This window comes from Salmo salar, chromosome 07, assembly GCF_965601325.2.
Source record: "Salmo salar chromosome 07, fSalSal1, whole genome shotgun sequence".
Lineage (NCBI taxonomy): Eukaryota > Metazoa > Chordata > Actinopteri > Salmoniformes > Salmonidae > Salmo > Salmo salar.
In genome coordinates this window covers 40,572,497-40,589,660 of record NC_138297.1, presented here as the reverse complement: position 1 = coordinate 40,589,660, position 17,164 = coordinate 40,572,497, and the positions used below count along the sequence as shown (strand labels likewise).

The window sequence follows — 17,164 nt, the reverse complement described above, 5'->3', positions numbered from 1 at the left end:
TTCCTCTATCGTAATCGCTCCTCTTTTACCCCAGCTGCCAAACTAACCCTGATTTAGATGGCCATCCTTCCCATGCTAGATTACGGAGATGTAATTTATAGATCGGCAGGTAGGGTGCTCTCGAGCGGCTAGATGTTCTTTACTATTCGGCCATCAAATTTGCCACCAATGCTCCTTATTGGACACATCACTGCACTCCATGATCCTCTGCAAACTGGTCATCTCTGCATACTCAACGCAAGACCCACTGGTTGATGCTTATTTATAAATCCCTCTTAGGCCTCACTCCCCCCTATCTGAGATATCTAATACAACCCTCATCCTCCACATACAACAAACCGTTCTGCCAGTCACATTCTGTTAAAGGTCCCCAAAGCACAGACATCCCTGGGTTGCTCCTCTTTTCAGTTCGCTGCAGCTAGCAACTGGAACAAGCTGCAAAAAACACTCAAACTGGACAGTTTTATCTCCATCTCTTCATATAAAGACTCAATCGATCTTACTGACACTTGTGGATGCTTTGTGTGATGTATTGTTGTTTCTACCTTCTTGCCCTGTGCTGTTTGTACCAGGTTTTGTGCAGCTACCATGTTGTGCTGCTGCCATGTTGTGTTGCTACCGTGTTATTGTCATGTTGTGTTGCTACCATGCTGTGTTGTCATGTGTTGCTGCCATGCTGTGTTGTTGTCTTAGTTCTCTCTTTATGTAGTGTTGTGGTGTCTCTCTTGTCGTAATGCGTGTTATGTCCTACATTTTTTATTTTTAAACCCAGCTCCCGTATACATAATGGTTAATGTGAGACGTTTTCTGATGCCTAATGGATGAAATTTAGACTGTTGAGAGTGTTACTGACGATATGGTGAATTGAGAGACAGTGAAAGGGTGCATTAAGAAGATTGGATAAGGAGAGAAAGAGGTGATGAAGGAGTCTGGGGTGTGAACGAGTGGGAGTTGGAGAGACAATGATGACAGAGCAAAGAGAGAAAATACTTGTATTGTATAATTTAATGAGTCTATCAAAAGTTGGGATGAGCTAACAATATGGCGTTCATATTTAGTGCTTGAAACAAGAACTGAGGAAAGAGACAGGCATGCAAACATGAAAAAGGACACCAAGCACATTCTGAATGTCTCATGTAACAATTAGTCTTTGGCCCCAAAAAAGTGTGAGGCTCTTTTTGATAAAATATTTTGACAGACATGACACATTAGCTCTGTGCTGTCACCAAGTGGTGACTAATGTTCATTACAGTAATAGTTGTAATCATCAGCATATTAATAATGGAAATACAGGAAAAAAGAGAGGAAAACAACACCAACTCCTTAAAACAACAGTTGTTGAGACAAATAACCTTTATAACATGGTTATTGTTAAAAGTAGTGCTGCACTAGACTAGCTTCCTCTTAATCAGCAGGATGACAAGGCCCAGTAGCACGAATGGAAAAAGCATCCAGAGCCAGCACCACACCTAAGAGTGAAAGAGAGAGACTCCGTTTGGGCTGATCTGTGACCCACTAGCCAGCCTGGTCTCATAGACTAGACGTAGCATAGTAAATGTAAATCCGGGGACCAGGACACTACGATTTCCAATTATATGTTACGTTTTGGTATTGTTACACAAGACAGATGGTTACTTAAAAACCTCACTAGTGTAGGGGGCAGCATTCGGAATTTTGGATGAAAAGCATGCCCAAAGTAAACTGCCTGCTACTCGGGTTCAGAAGCTAGGATATGCATATAATTGGTAGATGTGGATAGAAAACACTCTGAAGTTTCCAAAACTGTTAAAATAATGTCTGTGAGTAAAGCAGAACTGATATGGCAGGCGAAAACCTGAGGAAAATCCATCCAGGAAGTGCCTTTATTTTGAAATGCCTGTTTTTCCATTGAAAGCCTATCCACCATACAAAGACTTACGTATGACGCAGTTCACGATCCCTATGACTTCCACTATATGTGTGTAATGGCTGTCGTAGAGACGGGACCAAAGAGCAGCATGGTGAGTGTTCATGATTTTATTTCACTATGAAACACTCGAACAAAATAACAAAACGAAAACAAGCCAACAGTTCTGTCAGGTACAGAAAACTAAACAGAAAACAACTACCCACAAACACAGGTGGGAAAAGGCTGCCTAAGTATGATTCCTAATCAGAGACGTGCCCTGCCTGTACTATTGCCTTTTTGGACCCCTGTGTATGACCTTCTGCCTGCCCCTGGACCTAGCTACCTGCCTCCTTTTGAGGTCCTTTACAAATTAACACCTGCTGCACCCTGCGCTTGAAACCAGCTCTCTGTCTCCCATCGTGTTCATTACAGTCATGAATCATAACGGGCTCCAACGTCCTCATATACACATGTCATAGCTCTCCAGACTCAGTGAGGCAGGATTACCCAGAGTTCACTCGCCGCTTCCGGGCTGTGTTCGACCATCCACCAGAGGGTAGAGCGGCGGGTCAACGTCTGTTTCATCTGAGGCAGGAGACGAGGAGTGCATAGGACTTCGCGCTGGAGTTCCGGACCCTGGCTGCAGGCGCAGGGTGGAATGAGAGGGCCCTGATAGACCATTATAGGTGTAGCCTACGAGAGGATGTCCGTGGGGAGCTAGCCTGTCGGGACACTTCCCTTTCATTGGACCAGCTCATCGACATGTCCATTCGACTGGACAATTTGCTGGCTGCCCGTGGGCGTCCTGATCGGGTCCTGCTCCGATTCCCATGGATTTGGGAATTACTGCTGCTAGGCCGACCGGAGGAGGAGCTTTCTCCTGTACCAGTTGTGGTCGCAGAGGACACACTGCTGACCGATGCTGGAGGAGCTCGTCAGGGAGCCGAGAGGGCAGGCAGAGAGCTGCTCGAACACCCCAGGTGAGTTCGCACCAAACTCACCCAGAGCTCCCTGTTGGTAATATGTATGTGTATGTTTCCTTTCCTGAATTTCCCCTGACTCCCAGCATAAGGCGCTAGTAGACTCAGGCGCAACAGGGAGTTTTATTGATCGTGGGTTCGCTAATAGGTTAGGGATTCCCTTGGTTCAGTTGGACCAACTCTTCTCCATGCATGCCTTAGACAGTCGACCACTAGGGTCAGGGCTGGTCAGGGAGGCCACGGTTCCACTGGACATGGTGACGCGAGGGGGCCATGAGGAGCGGATTAGTCTCTTCCTCATTGATTCTCCTGTGTTTCCAGTGGTGCTGGGGTTTCCCTGGTTGGCTGATCACAATCCTAAAATTTCCTGGAGACAGGCCGCTCTAGAGGTGTGGTCAGAGGAGTGCTCAGGTAGGTGTTTAGGTGTTTCCATCGGTGCGACGACGGTGGAAAGTCCAGACCAAGTCTCCCCCGTGCGCATTCCCTCCGAATATGCTGATTTGGCTACCGCTTTCAGTAAAAAGAGGGCGACCCAATTACCACCACATCGACAAATTGATTGTGCGATAGACCTCCAGGTTAACGCTGCACTTCCTAAGAGTCACGTGTATCCCTTGTCACAGGAGGAGACAGTGGCTATGGAGACATATATCACTGAATCTCTGAGACAGGGATACATTCGGCCATCCATGTCACCCGTCTCCTCGAGTTTCTTATTTGTGAAGAAAAAGGATGGAGGTCTGCGTCCGTGTATTGACTATCGAGGTCTAAATTTTATTACAGTGGGTTTCAGTTACCCACTACCTCTCATAGCCACGGCGGTTTTCCAAACCATCCGTCTCCTTTCTGGTGTATTGCATTTCCACATCAGGGGTGAAGATGGAATGTGACCGCATTGCGGCCGTGCGTGATTGGCTGACTCCGACCACGGTAAAAGAAATGCAGCGGTTTTTAGGGTTTGCCAATTACTACCAGAGGTTTATCCGAGGTTTTGGACAGGTGGCTGCTCCCATTACCTCACTGCTGAAGGGGGGCCCGATGCGTTTGAGGTGGTCGGCAGAGGCGGACAAAGCTTTTGGTCGTCTGAAGGCTCTGTTCACTGATGCTCCCGTCTTGGCACATCCGGACCCCTCTTTGCCATTCATAGTAGAGGTGGATGCGTCTGAGGCTGGGGTTGGAGCTGTGCTCTCCCAGCGCTCGGGCACACCCCCAAGCTTCGCCCCTGCGCTTTCTTATCTAGGAAGCTCAATGAGGCGGAGCGAAACTATGATGTGGGGGACCGGGAGTTGATAGCTGTGGTCAGAGCCCTGAAGGTGTGGAGACATTGGCTTGAGGGAGCTAAACACTCTTTTCTCATCTTGACTGACCACCGTAATCTGGAGTACATCCGGACAGCAAGGAGACTGAATCCCCGTCAGGCTAGGTGGGCGATGTTTTTCACGAGATTCCGCTTCACTATCTCGTATAGACCTGGTTCTCAAAACACTAAGGCTGACGCACTGTCCCGTCTCTATGATACTGAGGAGCGATCGATCGATCCCACTCCCATACTTCCGGCCTCTTGCCTGGTGGCACCGGTGGTGTGGGAGGTGGATGCGGACATCGAGCGGGCATCACGATCAGATCCCCCTCCACCAGGTTGTCCAGCTGGTCGGAAGTACGTTCCGCTGGGTGTTCGCGATAGATTGATCAGATGGGCTCACACGCTACCCTCCTCTGGTCATCCGGGTATTGATCGGACGGCGCGTGGGCTTAGAGAGAGGTACTGGTGGCCCACTTTAGCTAAGGACATGAGGATGTACATCTCCTCCTGTTCGGTGTGCGCTCAGTGTAAGGCTCCTAGACACCTGCCTAGAGGGGAGTTACAGCCCCTTCCCATTCCACAGCGGCCTTGGTCCCACCTGTCGGTGGATTTCCTCACCGATCTTCCTCCATCGCAGAGGAACACTACGATCCTAGTCGTTGTGGATAGGTTTTCTAAGTCCTGCCGTCTCATCCCTTTGCCCGGTCTGCCTATGGCCCTACAGACCGCAGAGGCCCTGTTTACACACGTCATCCGGCATGATGGGGTGCCTGAGGACATAGTTTTTGATCGGGGTCCCCAGTTTACGTCCCGGGTGTGGAGGGCATTTATGGAGCATCTGGGGGTCTCGATCAGCCTGACCTCTGGTTTTCACCCCGAGAGTAATGGGCAGGTGGAAAGAGTTAATCAGGATGTGGGCAGGTTTTTGCGGTCATATTGCCAAGACCGGCCAGGAGAGTGGGCGAGGTTCGTCCCATGGGCTGAGATGGCCCAGAATTCACTCTGCCACTCGTCCACTCACATGTCACCATTTCAGTGCGTGTTGGGCTATCAGCCGGTCGTGGTACCATGACATCAGGGACAGACCGAGGTTCCTGCGGTGGAGGATTGGGTGCAGCGCTCAAAGGAGACCTGGAGAGCCGTCCAGGAATCTCTTAAATGGGCTGGTGAACGGCAGAAGTTGAGCGCTGACCACCACCGCAGTAAGGCTCCAGTATTCGTGCCGGGGGACCGGGTCTGGCTCTCGACCCAAAACCTGTCCCTCTGCTTGCCCTGCTGGAAGCTGGGGCCACGGTTTGTAGGGCCATTTAAAGTCCTGAGGAGAATAAACGAGGTATGTTATAGGTTAAGACTTCCCCCTCACTATCGTATTAACCCCTCGTTTCATGTGTCTCTCCTCAGGCCGGTGGTAGCTGGTCCACTGCAAGACGCTGAGGTGCGGGAGGTCCCTCCGCCCCCCCCGGACATCGAGGGGGCACCAGCGTACACTGTACGGTCCATCCTGGACTCTAGACGCCGGGTGGGGGGCCTGCAGTACCTAGTGGATTGGGAGGGGTACGGCCCGGAGGAGAGGTGCTGGGTAAGGAGGGGGGACATCTTGGACCCATTGCTGAGGGAGTTCCACAACCACCGTCCGGATCGCCCTGCGCCTCGTCCTCCGGGTCGTCCTCGAGGCCGGTGTCGGCGCGCTGCGGGAGCCGCGCGTCGGGGGGGTACTGTCACGACTTCCACCGAAGGTGGCTCCTCTCCCTGTTCGGGTGGTGCTCGGTGGTCGTCGTCGCCGGTCTACTAGCTGCCACTGATCCTTTTTTCCTTTTCGTTTAGTCGTGTCTGTTTTTGTTGTGCACCTGTTTCTTGTTTGGGTTGATTAGTGTGGGTATTTATTTTATTTCTACCCACTTTGTGTCGTGCGGGTTTAATTTCGTTTCCCTGTTGTGTTTGGGAAACGTTGTTTTTGTTCATAATTTTTTCGTTCAGGTTATGTCATTGGGATTTCGTTCTTTTGATCATTGTTGGACTATGTATTTTTAGTCCGGTACCTGTATGGTTTTTTGATGGACGTTATTAAACTCTGGTTATTGGAGTTATCTTCTCTCCTGCGCCTGACTCCTACACCCATCTCTCGTAGAGAGACATTACAACCCTATCCTCCTAAACAGGATGGCCGTGTGCACAGTGGCGGCCAGAGGGGAGAAGCTCTCCACCATGTTGAAGGCCCCTTCCTCTCAAATCCCTTTCTCCCGGGCTGCTGCTTTTGACTCTGTGCGGTCGATCCTTGGGAGAATCAGTCAGTCCTTCTCCACGCACTGCCTTTTTTAATGAGCTCTGTCTGTGCCTTTGTGGCGGACGAGGTGCAGCCTGCTGCAGCCACCCTACCAGTCCCCCCTGTCCTCGCGGTGGACGTCTCCGCCACACTACCAGCTGACATCCAAGCAGGTGAGTAGCACTGATAGAGACCCGGCTTCTTCCCACCTGGAGGTTGTGGACATTCCCCCTAAAACAGAGGCATACCCAGCTTCTTCCCACTTGGAGGTTGTGGACATTGCCCCTAACATAGAGGCAGAACCCGTCTCTTCCTACCTGGAGGTTGTGGTAATCCCCCCCCCTAACACAGAGGCAGACATGGCTTGTTCGCACCTAAAGGTTGTGGACATTGCCCCTAACACAGAGGCAGACCCGGCTTTTTCCTACCTGGAGGTTGTGGACATCACCCCTAACACAGAGGCAGAGCCCATCTCTTCCCTCTTGGAGGTTGTGGACGTCACACCTGAAGAAAAGACTCTCACGATGGCTGTCTTCGCCACTCTGCCAGCTGACATCCAAGCAGGTGAGTAACACTTATAGAGAGCACTCTGACAGGTGCCGTTTGTCATGACATCTTGGTAGAACCTTTCAACTGGCCAGAGTTTAGAACCTACAGTTTGCATTTGTTTACATTCTGTCCCTCTTTTTTCCCTTTCTGTTGATGTGGTCACCCCGGATGTCACCAAGGATGTGATCCTGGATTTTCCATGCAGAGCGAGGAAAGGGGCAGTCCGGCTATTTTTTATTTTTATTTTTTGCAGGCTTTGGAGGGCAGTGTGCTGCTGCTCCTGCCACAAGGAAGAGGAGGATCAATATTAATTATTCATCAGACTTTCAGAAGTGGAAAGTCCATAGACCATTCAATTATTTGCATTATAAATGGCTTCAATTCTGCTTTTCTTCTGTTTACTACTTAATTCATTTCAGAAAATGTCTATAAACTTTTACTTTGCAAGTGTGGAGTAGGTTGTGTAAATAAGTGGGAAACATCCCAATTGCGATTTTAATGCTTTTAATAATTTACTTATTACATTTTTATTTATTACAGTATTATTTGACCAAAAAATGGAGGGCGCTCAACCAACGTTGAGGTGCAACCAAAAACTTTAATCAAAATGCATTGTTTTATTCAAGCAAGGTTAACGTTTCAGCCTAGTCTATGACGATATGCAAGTTGTTTGCCCAGTAAAAGGGAGATCCAGACTCACCCTGCTTCCTGAGGGTTGCAGACAGTGAAAAAGTACAATTTTAAGTAAATTGCACATTTCAATTCTTGAGTACAAATCTTTAATGAACATGAGTTTAAATACAATTGAATTGAGGATCAGAGCAGGCAGGCTGACTGGCTAGCCCTGAAGGCCCTCTGCCTCTACCTCTGTGTGGTTCATCTCAGCCAAGAGGTTGTGTGGGTTGTCTTTCTCTCTGTGGGTGTGAATCACTATGACCTCTCCCTCTGCCTGCTCGTTGGCCTGATCAGAAGGCTTCGCTTCTTCCTTGCTCCCAGAAGCAGGAGGGATGGCATCTGGAGTAATCTCCTCTCTTCTATCAAACATCTCTTCCACCTCCTCCTTCTGGCTGCGAGTTCGACTGAGGTCACTCGTTCTCTCTCCCTGGGTGTTGGATAGTTCCTCCTCCTCTGTGTCTTTTTGAGTTTGGGGGGAGTTATCCTGTTCCGGCTCTCCCTCTCGTTCTCCCTCTTTAGGGGTGTGCACCTCAATTTCTTTCGGTGTGTTGAGGGGTTCAGTGGTTTTGGGGGGAGTCTGAAGTTCGATCTCTAGCGATGAGTGTGGGGGCTGTCCCGTGGTTGTGTCCCCCTCCCTCCTAAACTGTATCCTCAGCAGGACAATGACTGCGATGATGAAAAAGTAGGAGGAGCCACTGAGACATGTGATGAGGCCAAGGAAGATCACCCTGCAAGGACGGGATAGGACACATCACAACACTGCTGCTCATTCATATTCAAACACACCTCAGAGTATGCACACACACACGGACACACGCACACATTGGCGCGAGCCCACACACACAATGAACTTACCTGTACATATCAGAGTCATACATTCGACAGGCACCTCTGCCCCCACATTTCTTGATCCCCCACCTCAAACATGTTGAGTCAATCAAAGCCCCGAAGTACACTGGTGCTGGAATACCCCCTACAAAGAGATCAGAGTTCAGTACGCTGTATTAAGGACCTCTATGATATCAAGGGGTCTTTACGTACAACAGAGAAAATTGAGACTTACCTAGGGTTCTCATCACCAAAGTTTGGATACCTAACGCCAGCGATTTTAGCTCGGGCTTGATGCACCTACAAACACACATCACATGCACAGTCATACACAGTCTAACACAGTCTTGTGGCAGCAGGTGTCCCAGGTTCCAACCCCGGTTGGTCACACAAGTATTGGAACATGGCGACTGACCGTATGATGACCATGTATCCAGGCGTGGTCCCAAGGGAGTTGATAAAGGAGCTGAGTACGGACACAGCCATGTAGGATGTGAAGCTGCGGCTGCACTCTCTGCTGCGAGGACACTGGCCTAATATTACTGACATACTGCCCTCTGGTGCAGAGGAGGACAACACACAGCTACAGTTGTGGAATACCTTGTAGAACAACAACAAATACAGTAGTTATAGTTTCTCTGTTATGGTCTATAATCTCTCTCTCTATATATACAGTATATAGCTGTTTTTTTTCTCACTATTTTGTAACCTATTTTTTTATCTTTACAGTTTGCTGATCATTTCGCAGTTAGATGATGACTGATGTTGTACTCTTATTGCAATTATGAGAGTGCACCTATCACATACTTTTCTACTATTTCACAGTGTCAACATAGTTCAGTGGAGATAAGAGCACACAATGTCAATTATTTACACCTTGTAGTTCAAACAATAGACACAACATGGCTGTAAACCAAAGGAGGCAGCTGAGGGGAGGACGGCTCATAATAATGTCTTGAACGGAGCGAATGGAATGGAATTCCGTTCCAGCCATTACCAGGAGCCCGTCCTCCTCAATTAAGGTGCCACCAACCTCCTGTGCTGTAGACTCACCAAACCCATGTCTAAGGGTTAGGGTTATCCTGAGGGACTTCCACTGATCTGATCTGGTAAAGTATTTGCTCTTTGACATGACTGTCAAAGCCACAGGAGTCTACAGCCTTGTCTCAGGGCAGTAGGGCCTAGTATGTAATGATGTAATACCCCATATCCTGTGTTTGTGTTGATGTCATATTGAACAACTACCAGACAAAACCTTCTCTACATGGGAATTGAATAACATCTTTTTTTCCATACATCAAAATAATACTTGACTGCCAATCAGCAATGACTTACTTAGTCCTCTTCGTCCCGGGTGGGAGATAAGACCCAAGGTAATTGTTGAAAATAACTTTTTTCAATGCCAATGAGTTACACTGAGTGTTCAAAACATTAAACATGCTCTTTCCATAACATATACTGACCATGTGAATCCAGGTGAAAGCTATAATCCTTTATGGATGTCATTGTTAAATCCACTTCAATCAGTGTAGATGAAGAGGAGGAATTATTGTAAGCCTTGAGACAATTGAGACATGGATTGCGTATGTGTGTCATTCAGAGGATGAATGGGCAAGACAACATATTTAAGTGCCTTTCAACGGGGTATGGTAGTAGGTGCCATGAGCACCAGTTTTTGTCAAGAACTGACACACTGCTGGGTTTTTTACGCTCAACAGTTTCCCGTGTGCATCAAGACAAAAGACATACAGCCAACTTGACCCAACTGTGGGAAGCATTGGAGTCAACATGGGCCAGCATCCCTGTGAAGGTTTTGTACACTCAGTACATGAATAGTATTTGTACCGTGTTCTTGCCGTATCCTGTAGAGCTGGAGCAGCCTGCGAGGCAGGGGGAGGTGTACGTGATGCCGTTTTCTGAACACACAGGGTCCCACTCCCCAGCCAAGCAGGAGCAGTCACTGTTACACTCTGACCACAGGTTGCCGTTGTACACCACACCAGGGGTCCTGGGGGACAGAGAAAATGGCTGCCAATCATAATGATGTTTAAATAATTGTTGCTGAACTATCAATGACATAGGCACAGTGACAAAACAGCCAGGGATCCTGGCTCAGTAACAACCATACTGTATATTCCCACAAGAGGGAGCCCCGGCACAAGCCCATGTGTGTTTTGGTCTCACTCTCCCTCATATTCCATTGATCAAAACCTTTTTTGTTTTTATATAAATTAATGAAGTCAATGCTTGAATGAATGAATCAACCTACCAACCAACCAACCACCCCGATGTCATATTTACCCGTTGTAGGACACGGTCAGCCCAGCCACCTGAACGTTGTCACACTTAGTGCCAAACTGTAGAAGGAGGAGGAGGTAGGCCATGAAAGAGGTGACAAAAGACAGCTGGGCTCCAGACACAACGCCAAGTTTATACCTCTTCATCAGTAGACCGCCCAGGAATATCCCCACGGCAACCACAGGCAGATTCAACACACCTGGAAAAGTAATACTCACACATCTATAGTGTTACCAGAACAATATATATACTGCATCTAAAGATGCATTAGATCACCAGTGTACTGGAGTTTCATTTCTACTCAGCTTCAACAAACCTACAGGGGACAAGAGAGAACATTTTTTATTTATTTAATGCCATTCAACATCAATGCTGACAGGAGGGAACATTTCAGTTGGAGCATGTCCAGGTTTCTATGGCTATGTTTAGACAGACAGCCCAATTCAGATCTTTTTTTTGAGTAATATGTCTTTTGACCAATCAGATCAAATCTGAAAAAGAGTGGATGTGAAAATATCTGATGTGATTGGTCAAAAGACCAATTAGTGGAAAAATATCATAATTTGGGCTGCCTGTCTAAACGCAGCCCTTGTCTCTCTGTCTCTGACCCAAACCTCAGGTCCAATCCAACCAATAGAGTTTGACTTTACAATGAAAACGAAGCAGAAACGGAGGGGCCATAGTTGACGGAGGGGCCATAGCTGATTTATAAAGACGGTAGCTGATTGAGAAACATGTAGCTACAGTATCTAACCAATGAGGAAGTTGGCTCTGGCTGCTGATTGGCCAAACTGCTGTTCCATGTACTTGGCTTTGAACGTGAGCAGGCCAATGAAGGAGTTGAACTTCAGGAGGCTGCCACATAGAAGCAGAAAGTACGCTGGTGTGCTCAGCAGCTTCTTCAGTGACGGTATGAAACCTGAAGATATACGAGAAAAACATACAACACAGTTACTTGTTCTGGTTTGGGTTATGTGAATGCTTCGAGTCTTTATTATTTACTGTTAGAGGGTCCTGTATATAATGTATGGTTCCTGTATTGGAATATAAATGTCCATCATAAAAGACAGGCACAGGATTCAACTTCCAGTACATCATAAATAGGGCCAGGCATTTTTCTTGTTCACATGACCTGAGTGACTGAGAAAAACGTTGGGCTCTATTCATAAGCTATCTGTAAATCGCCAATGAAAGTCTGACTACCTTTTGCAATTTCAGCCAGCGTCATGGCCTGATGTGAGGTGGCGTCGCTGTTCTCTGTCCCATCCTGAGTAGGGGTGCTAGGGGGCAGCTTGCTCTCCTCTCCCTGCTTTGGCAGCGAGCGGGGCAGAAACCAGAAGGGGATGCCTGACAGGAGCATGATGACCGAGGAGACCAGGAAACCCAGCCACCAGGCCCCCACCCAGCGGGCATCCTTGGGAGTGATGGTCACAGTCTCTGGAAGATGTGAGAGACATCTCTATCATTAGCACTGATACACGTTCTATACTGAGAATACAAATAACATAAAGGGAATTATTTGAGTATTTTTGAGTGGTTTTGAATTCATTTGGATCCAAAATGAATATACATTGCTTAGTAGAAAGGACCCTAACACAATAATGTGGACAGTATGTGATTCTCTTACCCAGATCGACATATCCAATGTCTACATAGAGACTGGCACACAACGACCCCAGCAGGAAACCAAACATGGGACCTAGCAGTGTGATGGTCTGTAGACATGCTGTCAATCATAAAACACACAGTTAGGCCTACAGCACGATCTACTCAGTTACTGTACATATGTCATGACTAGGGATGCAAAGTTCCTAGAACTTTCAATAAATGCAAAACCTAGTCATGACATATTTACAATACATGACACACACTCATTGTACGGTTAACAAACACACACACACACACACATACACAGTGGCTTCATCTCTGCTGTGAGTGGAATTCACTCACCAATGTAAAAAGCAGAGTTTTCAGCTTTAGCGAAGTCGTCGATGTAGGAGATGCCTAGTGGGGTGACGGGGGTCTCTCCTATCCCCCTCACAGCGTTCCCCAGAAACACATAGATCCACATGTGGGAGCTGGAGTCCCTCACACAGTCTACAGAGGGAATCATACAGAGACACACAGGTACACAGTATACCTCCTTTATCAGGGACGATGTATGTACAACTTGTACGCGGCACCATGGTACCCTATGAAGCCAATAGGCATCTCTGTAGGGCCTGCAGAAATAGTATTGTAAGTAAAGTCTCATGCTAGTTCAGCCTTTGACAAGTCAGGCCAAGCGAGACTACTGCAGGAAGGTACAATTATAGTGGTAGAGACAGGTGAAGCTGTTTCTCTGTGATTGGTACCTGTGTTGCTGTCCGAAGATGTCTCCCTCTGGATCTCAGGGATGTCTGTCTGCTTTAGAAGGTCCAGGCATGGAGTTATACTGACACTGTCATTCATTGAGCCTTGGATGACTGTGTCAAATGTGTATCTGTAGAAGAGACAGACCAGTTAGTCGTCATGTCATGTTCTGCAGGCCTTATGATGAATAAGTATTCAAGTTTAAGTGTAACAAAGATATGATTCGTTGAGATGAGACACTGATCAACAACTAATCTTTCGTGGACAGATCTACGAAAAACACAACTGATTATGTAGAATCTGCCAGGAAGGAATGGGATGCGTAGGCTAACGAGCAGCAGTAGTTTCTGTGTTTTTTTTTTTTGTTACTGGTTATTTTGTGTGTTAGCTGATTTCGAAAGGGGAGGGGACATTTGGCCCATGGACTTGCCCGTAACTTGTAAAGAGAGAAGGTGGAGCTCCTCATTCCGATTACGCTCCTTCTTATAGCCTCTCTTAATCCCGTCTGTTAACATGTATAGCCCCATAACATAATCAAGCAGCTGACCAATTACGCAAGACTTTAGTTCTAAGTTAACCGAGTTGAATCAACAACTGCATGCATTTCTTAATTTCTAAAGTGAAACTATCAACCGTATAGGAGTATCTCTACAAGTATAGTTTAACCAGTATTTCAATTGTTTTACCGTCCCATGAAGAAGTGTGGCAGGCCTGTGAGGAATGATCCTACGGCCATGAGGAAACAGCCCACAGCGATGAGCCTGGGCCGGTGCAGCTTTGCCCCAAAATGGCTGACCACAGCCAGGAACAGCAGGTTACCTGCAAGAAACCACAACACTACAGTAGCCTGGAAACGCAAATTTAAGCTCTGTTTTTTTAAACTAAAAATAGCATAACAGTTTGGGTTCCAGGCTACCACATAAAACACATAAAACAATGTTAGGGGTTTGACAGTAGAGTTATGGACAAACTGCCAGATAATCAATTAATAGGAACAACTACAAAACGGAACGGTATTGAGAGCAGACTAATTGAATCACAACAAAAATTGATCACACTGTAGTGAATATCTACATGAATTCTCAAGCAACTCAATGCTATTGTTGATACCCATCTCAAAGCTGCCGTCTATGAGTCCGATGAGAGAGCTGGACAGGTCAAAGCGTCTCTCTATCTGAGTGATGGCACTCTTCATGTAGGTCCCTGACAGAGCCTTGGAGAAGTAGGCGAATGACAGGGCCACGATGAACAGCTGACAAACACAAGGGAGAGAACATTAGTCTGTGTTTGTCCGTGTGTATGTGCTTGCCGATGGTTGTTTGTCAACGTGTGTGTGTGTGCATGCTTATGTGCGTGCCAATGTGTACACGTGGGAACGACGTGAGTGCATATGTTTCGCACATCTGTCTGTGTGTGTGTGTGCGCATGCGGGGATGCGTGTGCAGACAGAGTGCATGCACATTCATTTGTGTGCATTTTAAAGCATTATTAAGCACCTTGAGTGTGGAACAGCAGGGGCGTTTGGTGGCCTGCTTGTCAGAAACACACAGTTCCTGTTGGCTGGTCAGCTTCCCTCTGTCCTCCGCTGGATCACCCATTCTATCCAGTCAGATACAGGACAGCACACTGCCTCTCAGCTTGCTCACGCTTACGCAAAAAAACACATGAATTTCACACGTGAACACGTGAAGTGTTCCAAAAACATGTTTTCATGTGACCACGTGATCTTATGTGAAGTTAATGTGATAACATGTAAAGCAACATGTGATTACACGAAACTACACATGTGAAAACGGGATCACTTGAAGTGTTCCAAAACATGTTTTCACATGATTTCACATAAAATGTCACATGTGAAATCATGTGACTTTCAACAAGTGAAATAATGTGGTTTTTCTGTAAGGGCAGGAATATAAGATGCATTTTGATGTTATGTTTGATGTTACATGATCTTGAAAAGGCAATGTTCTTTGAGGTTCTTCCATGTTCTTTTCCATTTATTTTCCATTTTACTTTCCCTCAGTCGTTTTCACTTTCCTTGGCAAAACAAGCTATGTGTCAGTCAAGACTTATTCAGAGCCAACATGAATTGAAAGCAGCTTTCAATGGATTTCAAACCATTCAACAAATAGTTTTATAAAGGTCGAGTAGACCCAACTAAACACTCTTGATTCTTTACACACACATTGAGAGCCTACACGACCGTAATTAGCCCCAAACTGAGCATGGTAGCCTATTAATATGAGTAAGAAAATACTGCCTTAATAACTCTTACCTCTGGAGTATGAGAATCCAAAAGTGGCTATTCACAAACACCTCGGCACAGTTATTGTCAGGTACTGGAAATCAAATCCATGTTCTGAGATGACGAAGATGATTCTGGCTTCATTTGAATGCTAGTAACAATAGGAAACACAGGTCAACACAATGCAAATATGTACATGAGTTAGATAGTGGAAGCAGGGAGCATAGCTGGACAAAGGCACTAGCACCTTTTCTGTTTTCTGATAATCCCCCCCCACATTTAGCCTGGCTAATTCTTTCTCCCCTCCCAATTCTCAGCACTCCAACCTGAAGTCTCATAATAGCAGAGTCAGAATCAATCAAGTACCCCCAAAACACACACATACACACGCATGCGTGTGCACACACACACACACACACACACACACACACACACACACACACACACACACACACACACACACACACACCACACACACACACACACACACACACACACACACACACACACACACACACACACACACAGAACCTGACTGGATAAATGTTAAAATACCTGACCTGAGTTGGGGCTCCTCTCTCCTCCTGTGTATCCCAGACAAACAGCTGAGGCTCCGCCTCTTTCCCTCCTTGTCTCTGGTGGCAGACCTTTCCCCTCCTACTCTCTGCCCCCTGAGCCTGAGCCCCTATTCTATGAGCGGGTGGCAGTGGAGGTACTGAGGACCGGCCTAACAAAAGGCCTGGCACATTTCTATTCCACACACATGCCTAGATAGAAACAAGTGGAGAGAGTGTGGAGAGAGCTAGAGAGAGAGAGAGAGAGCGAGAGATAGACAAATCAACTTAGTCACCTCTTGAGAGGCTGCACAGCATCTCCCTTTTTTACACAGCCTGTTTTCCTCAAAACCAACCTTTCTGGATGCAAAACATCAAGCACCCCTAAGGTCCTTGGGGGCACCTGCAAGTGCAGGCTGCAGGTTTTGTACACCACAAAAACCTCAGCTGCACTTGTTAAGCATTTCATCTGTCAAAGAGGACTACAAGAAGGCAACATTGCTGGTTACAAAACCAGCTCGGCCAAATGTGTCCCAATGGGTGGACTCAGCTGGGTCTGAGTCAGGGGAATGTGTTATTAGCATGTTTAACCAGCATGCATGTGGTGCAGGCAGACAGGTCGCCCTGAAAGCAGCTTTGCCCCAACAGGAGTTTTAGGGATTAACAGTTAAGAACCTGACACATTCCTGGGCACCAACCAAGGGAAAGTGCCCTTTGTGTTGAGACCTTACTATTGCTTCACACTTTTGTCAAATTGCATGGCAGAGACAAATTTGTATGTCTAAGTTCCATACTGTAGGTAATGGAAGGGCCAGTGGGTGATGTTAGGAAGGTACTGCAGCTTAAGATATATATTGAACATACAGGTTTAACACTTAGGTGGATTTTGTGTTGTTTTTTACTACAATGCATCTGCAGACTCAAGGTCTAGTTGACCTTCATTCCTTTCCTTTCACTGTACTGTTCAGCAGAATATCAGTGCAAAGCAGATGTTATACTTTCTGTAGACAGTGCAGCCTGCTGGTGATATTGGTTACTGCTTATTTTCACCAGTTGTTGAAGCCATATCAATTGTTGAGATGAAAGTAAAGTATCAAGAGGGCACAATCCCCACACAAATGATTTACTAGGATTTATACACTTGTTTAATGACCAATTTACAAATCACTGGACATCACTGAAAATGGCAAGAATAGGTTAACAACGGCACAACAAAATATCACCATTAC

The 17,164-nt window shown here is 46.7% G+C and overlaps 1 protein-coding gene across 1 annotated transcript; it reads right to left on the bottom strand.

The window, feature by feature from the left end:
* Positions 1–7,470: 7,470 nt before the first annotated feature.
* LOC106609119 (solute carrier organic anion transporter family member 1C1) lies at positions 7,471–15,779 on the bottom strand. The gene is made up of 15 exons (XM_014207561.3): positions 15,412–15,779; positions 14,633–14,783; positions 14,247–14,388; positions 13,823–13,955; positions 13,139–13,266; positions 12,735–12,881; positions 12,412–12,510; positions 11,988–12,221; positions 11,539–11,703; positions 10,788–10,983; positions 10,332–10,494; positions 8,902–9,086; positions 8,722–8,786; positions 8,514–8,631; positions 7,471–8,386 (listed from the first exon to the last, which is right to left on the bottom strand). The coding sequence occupies exons 2-15, from the start codon at positions 14,732–14,734 to the stop codon at positions 7,822–7,824; spliced, it is 2,442 nt and encodes an 813-aa protein (XP_014063036.1). The 5' UTR covers positions 14,735–14,783; positions 15,412–15,779; the 3' UTR covers positions 7,471–7,821.
* Positions 15,780–17,164: the final 1,385 nt, after the last annotated feature.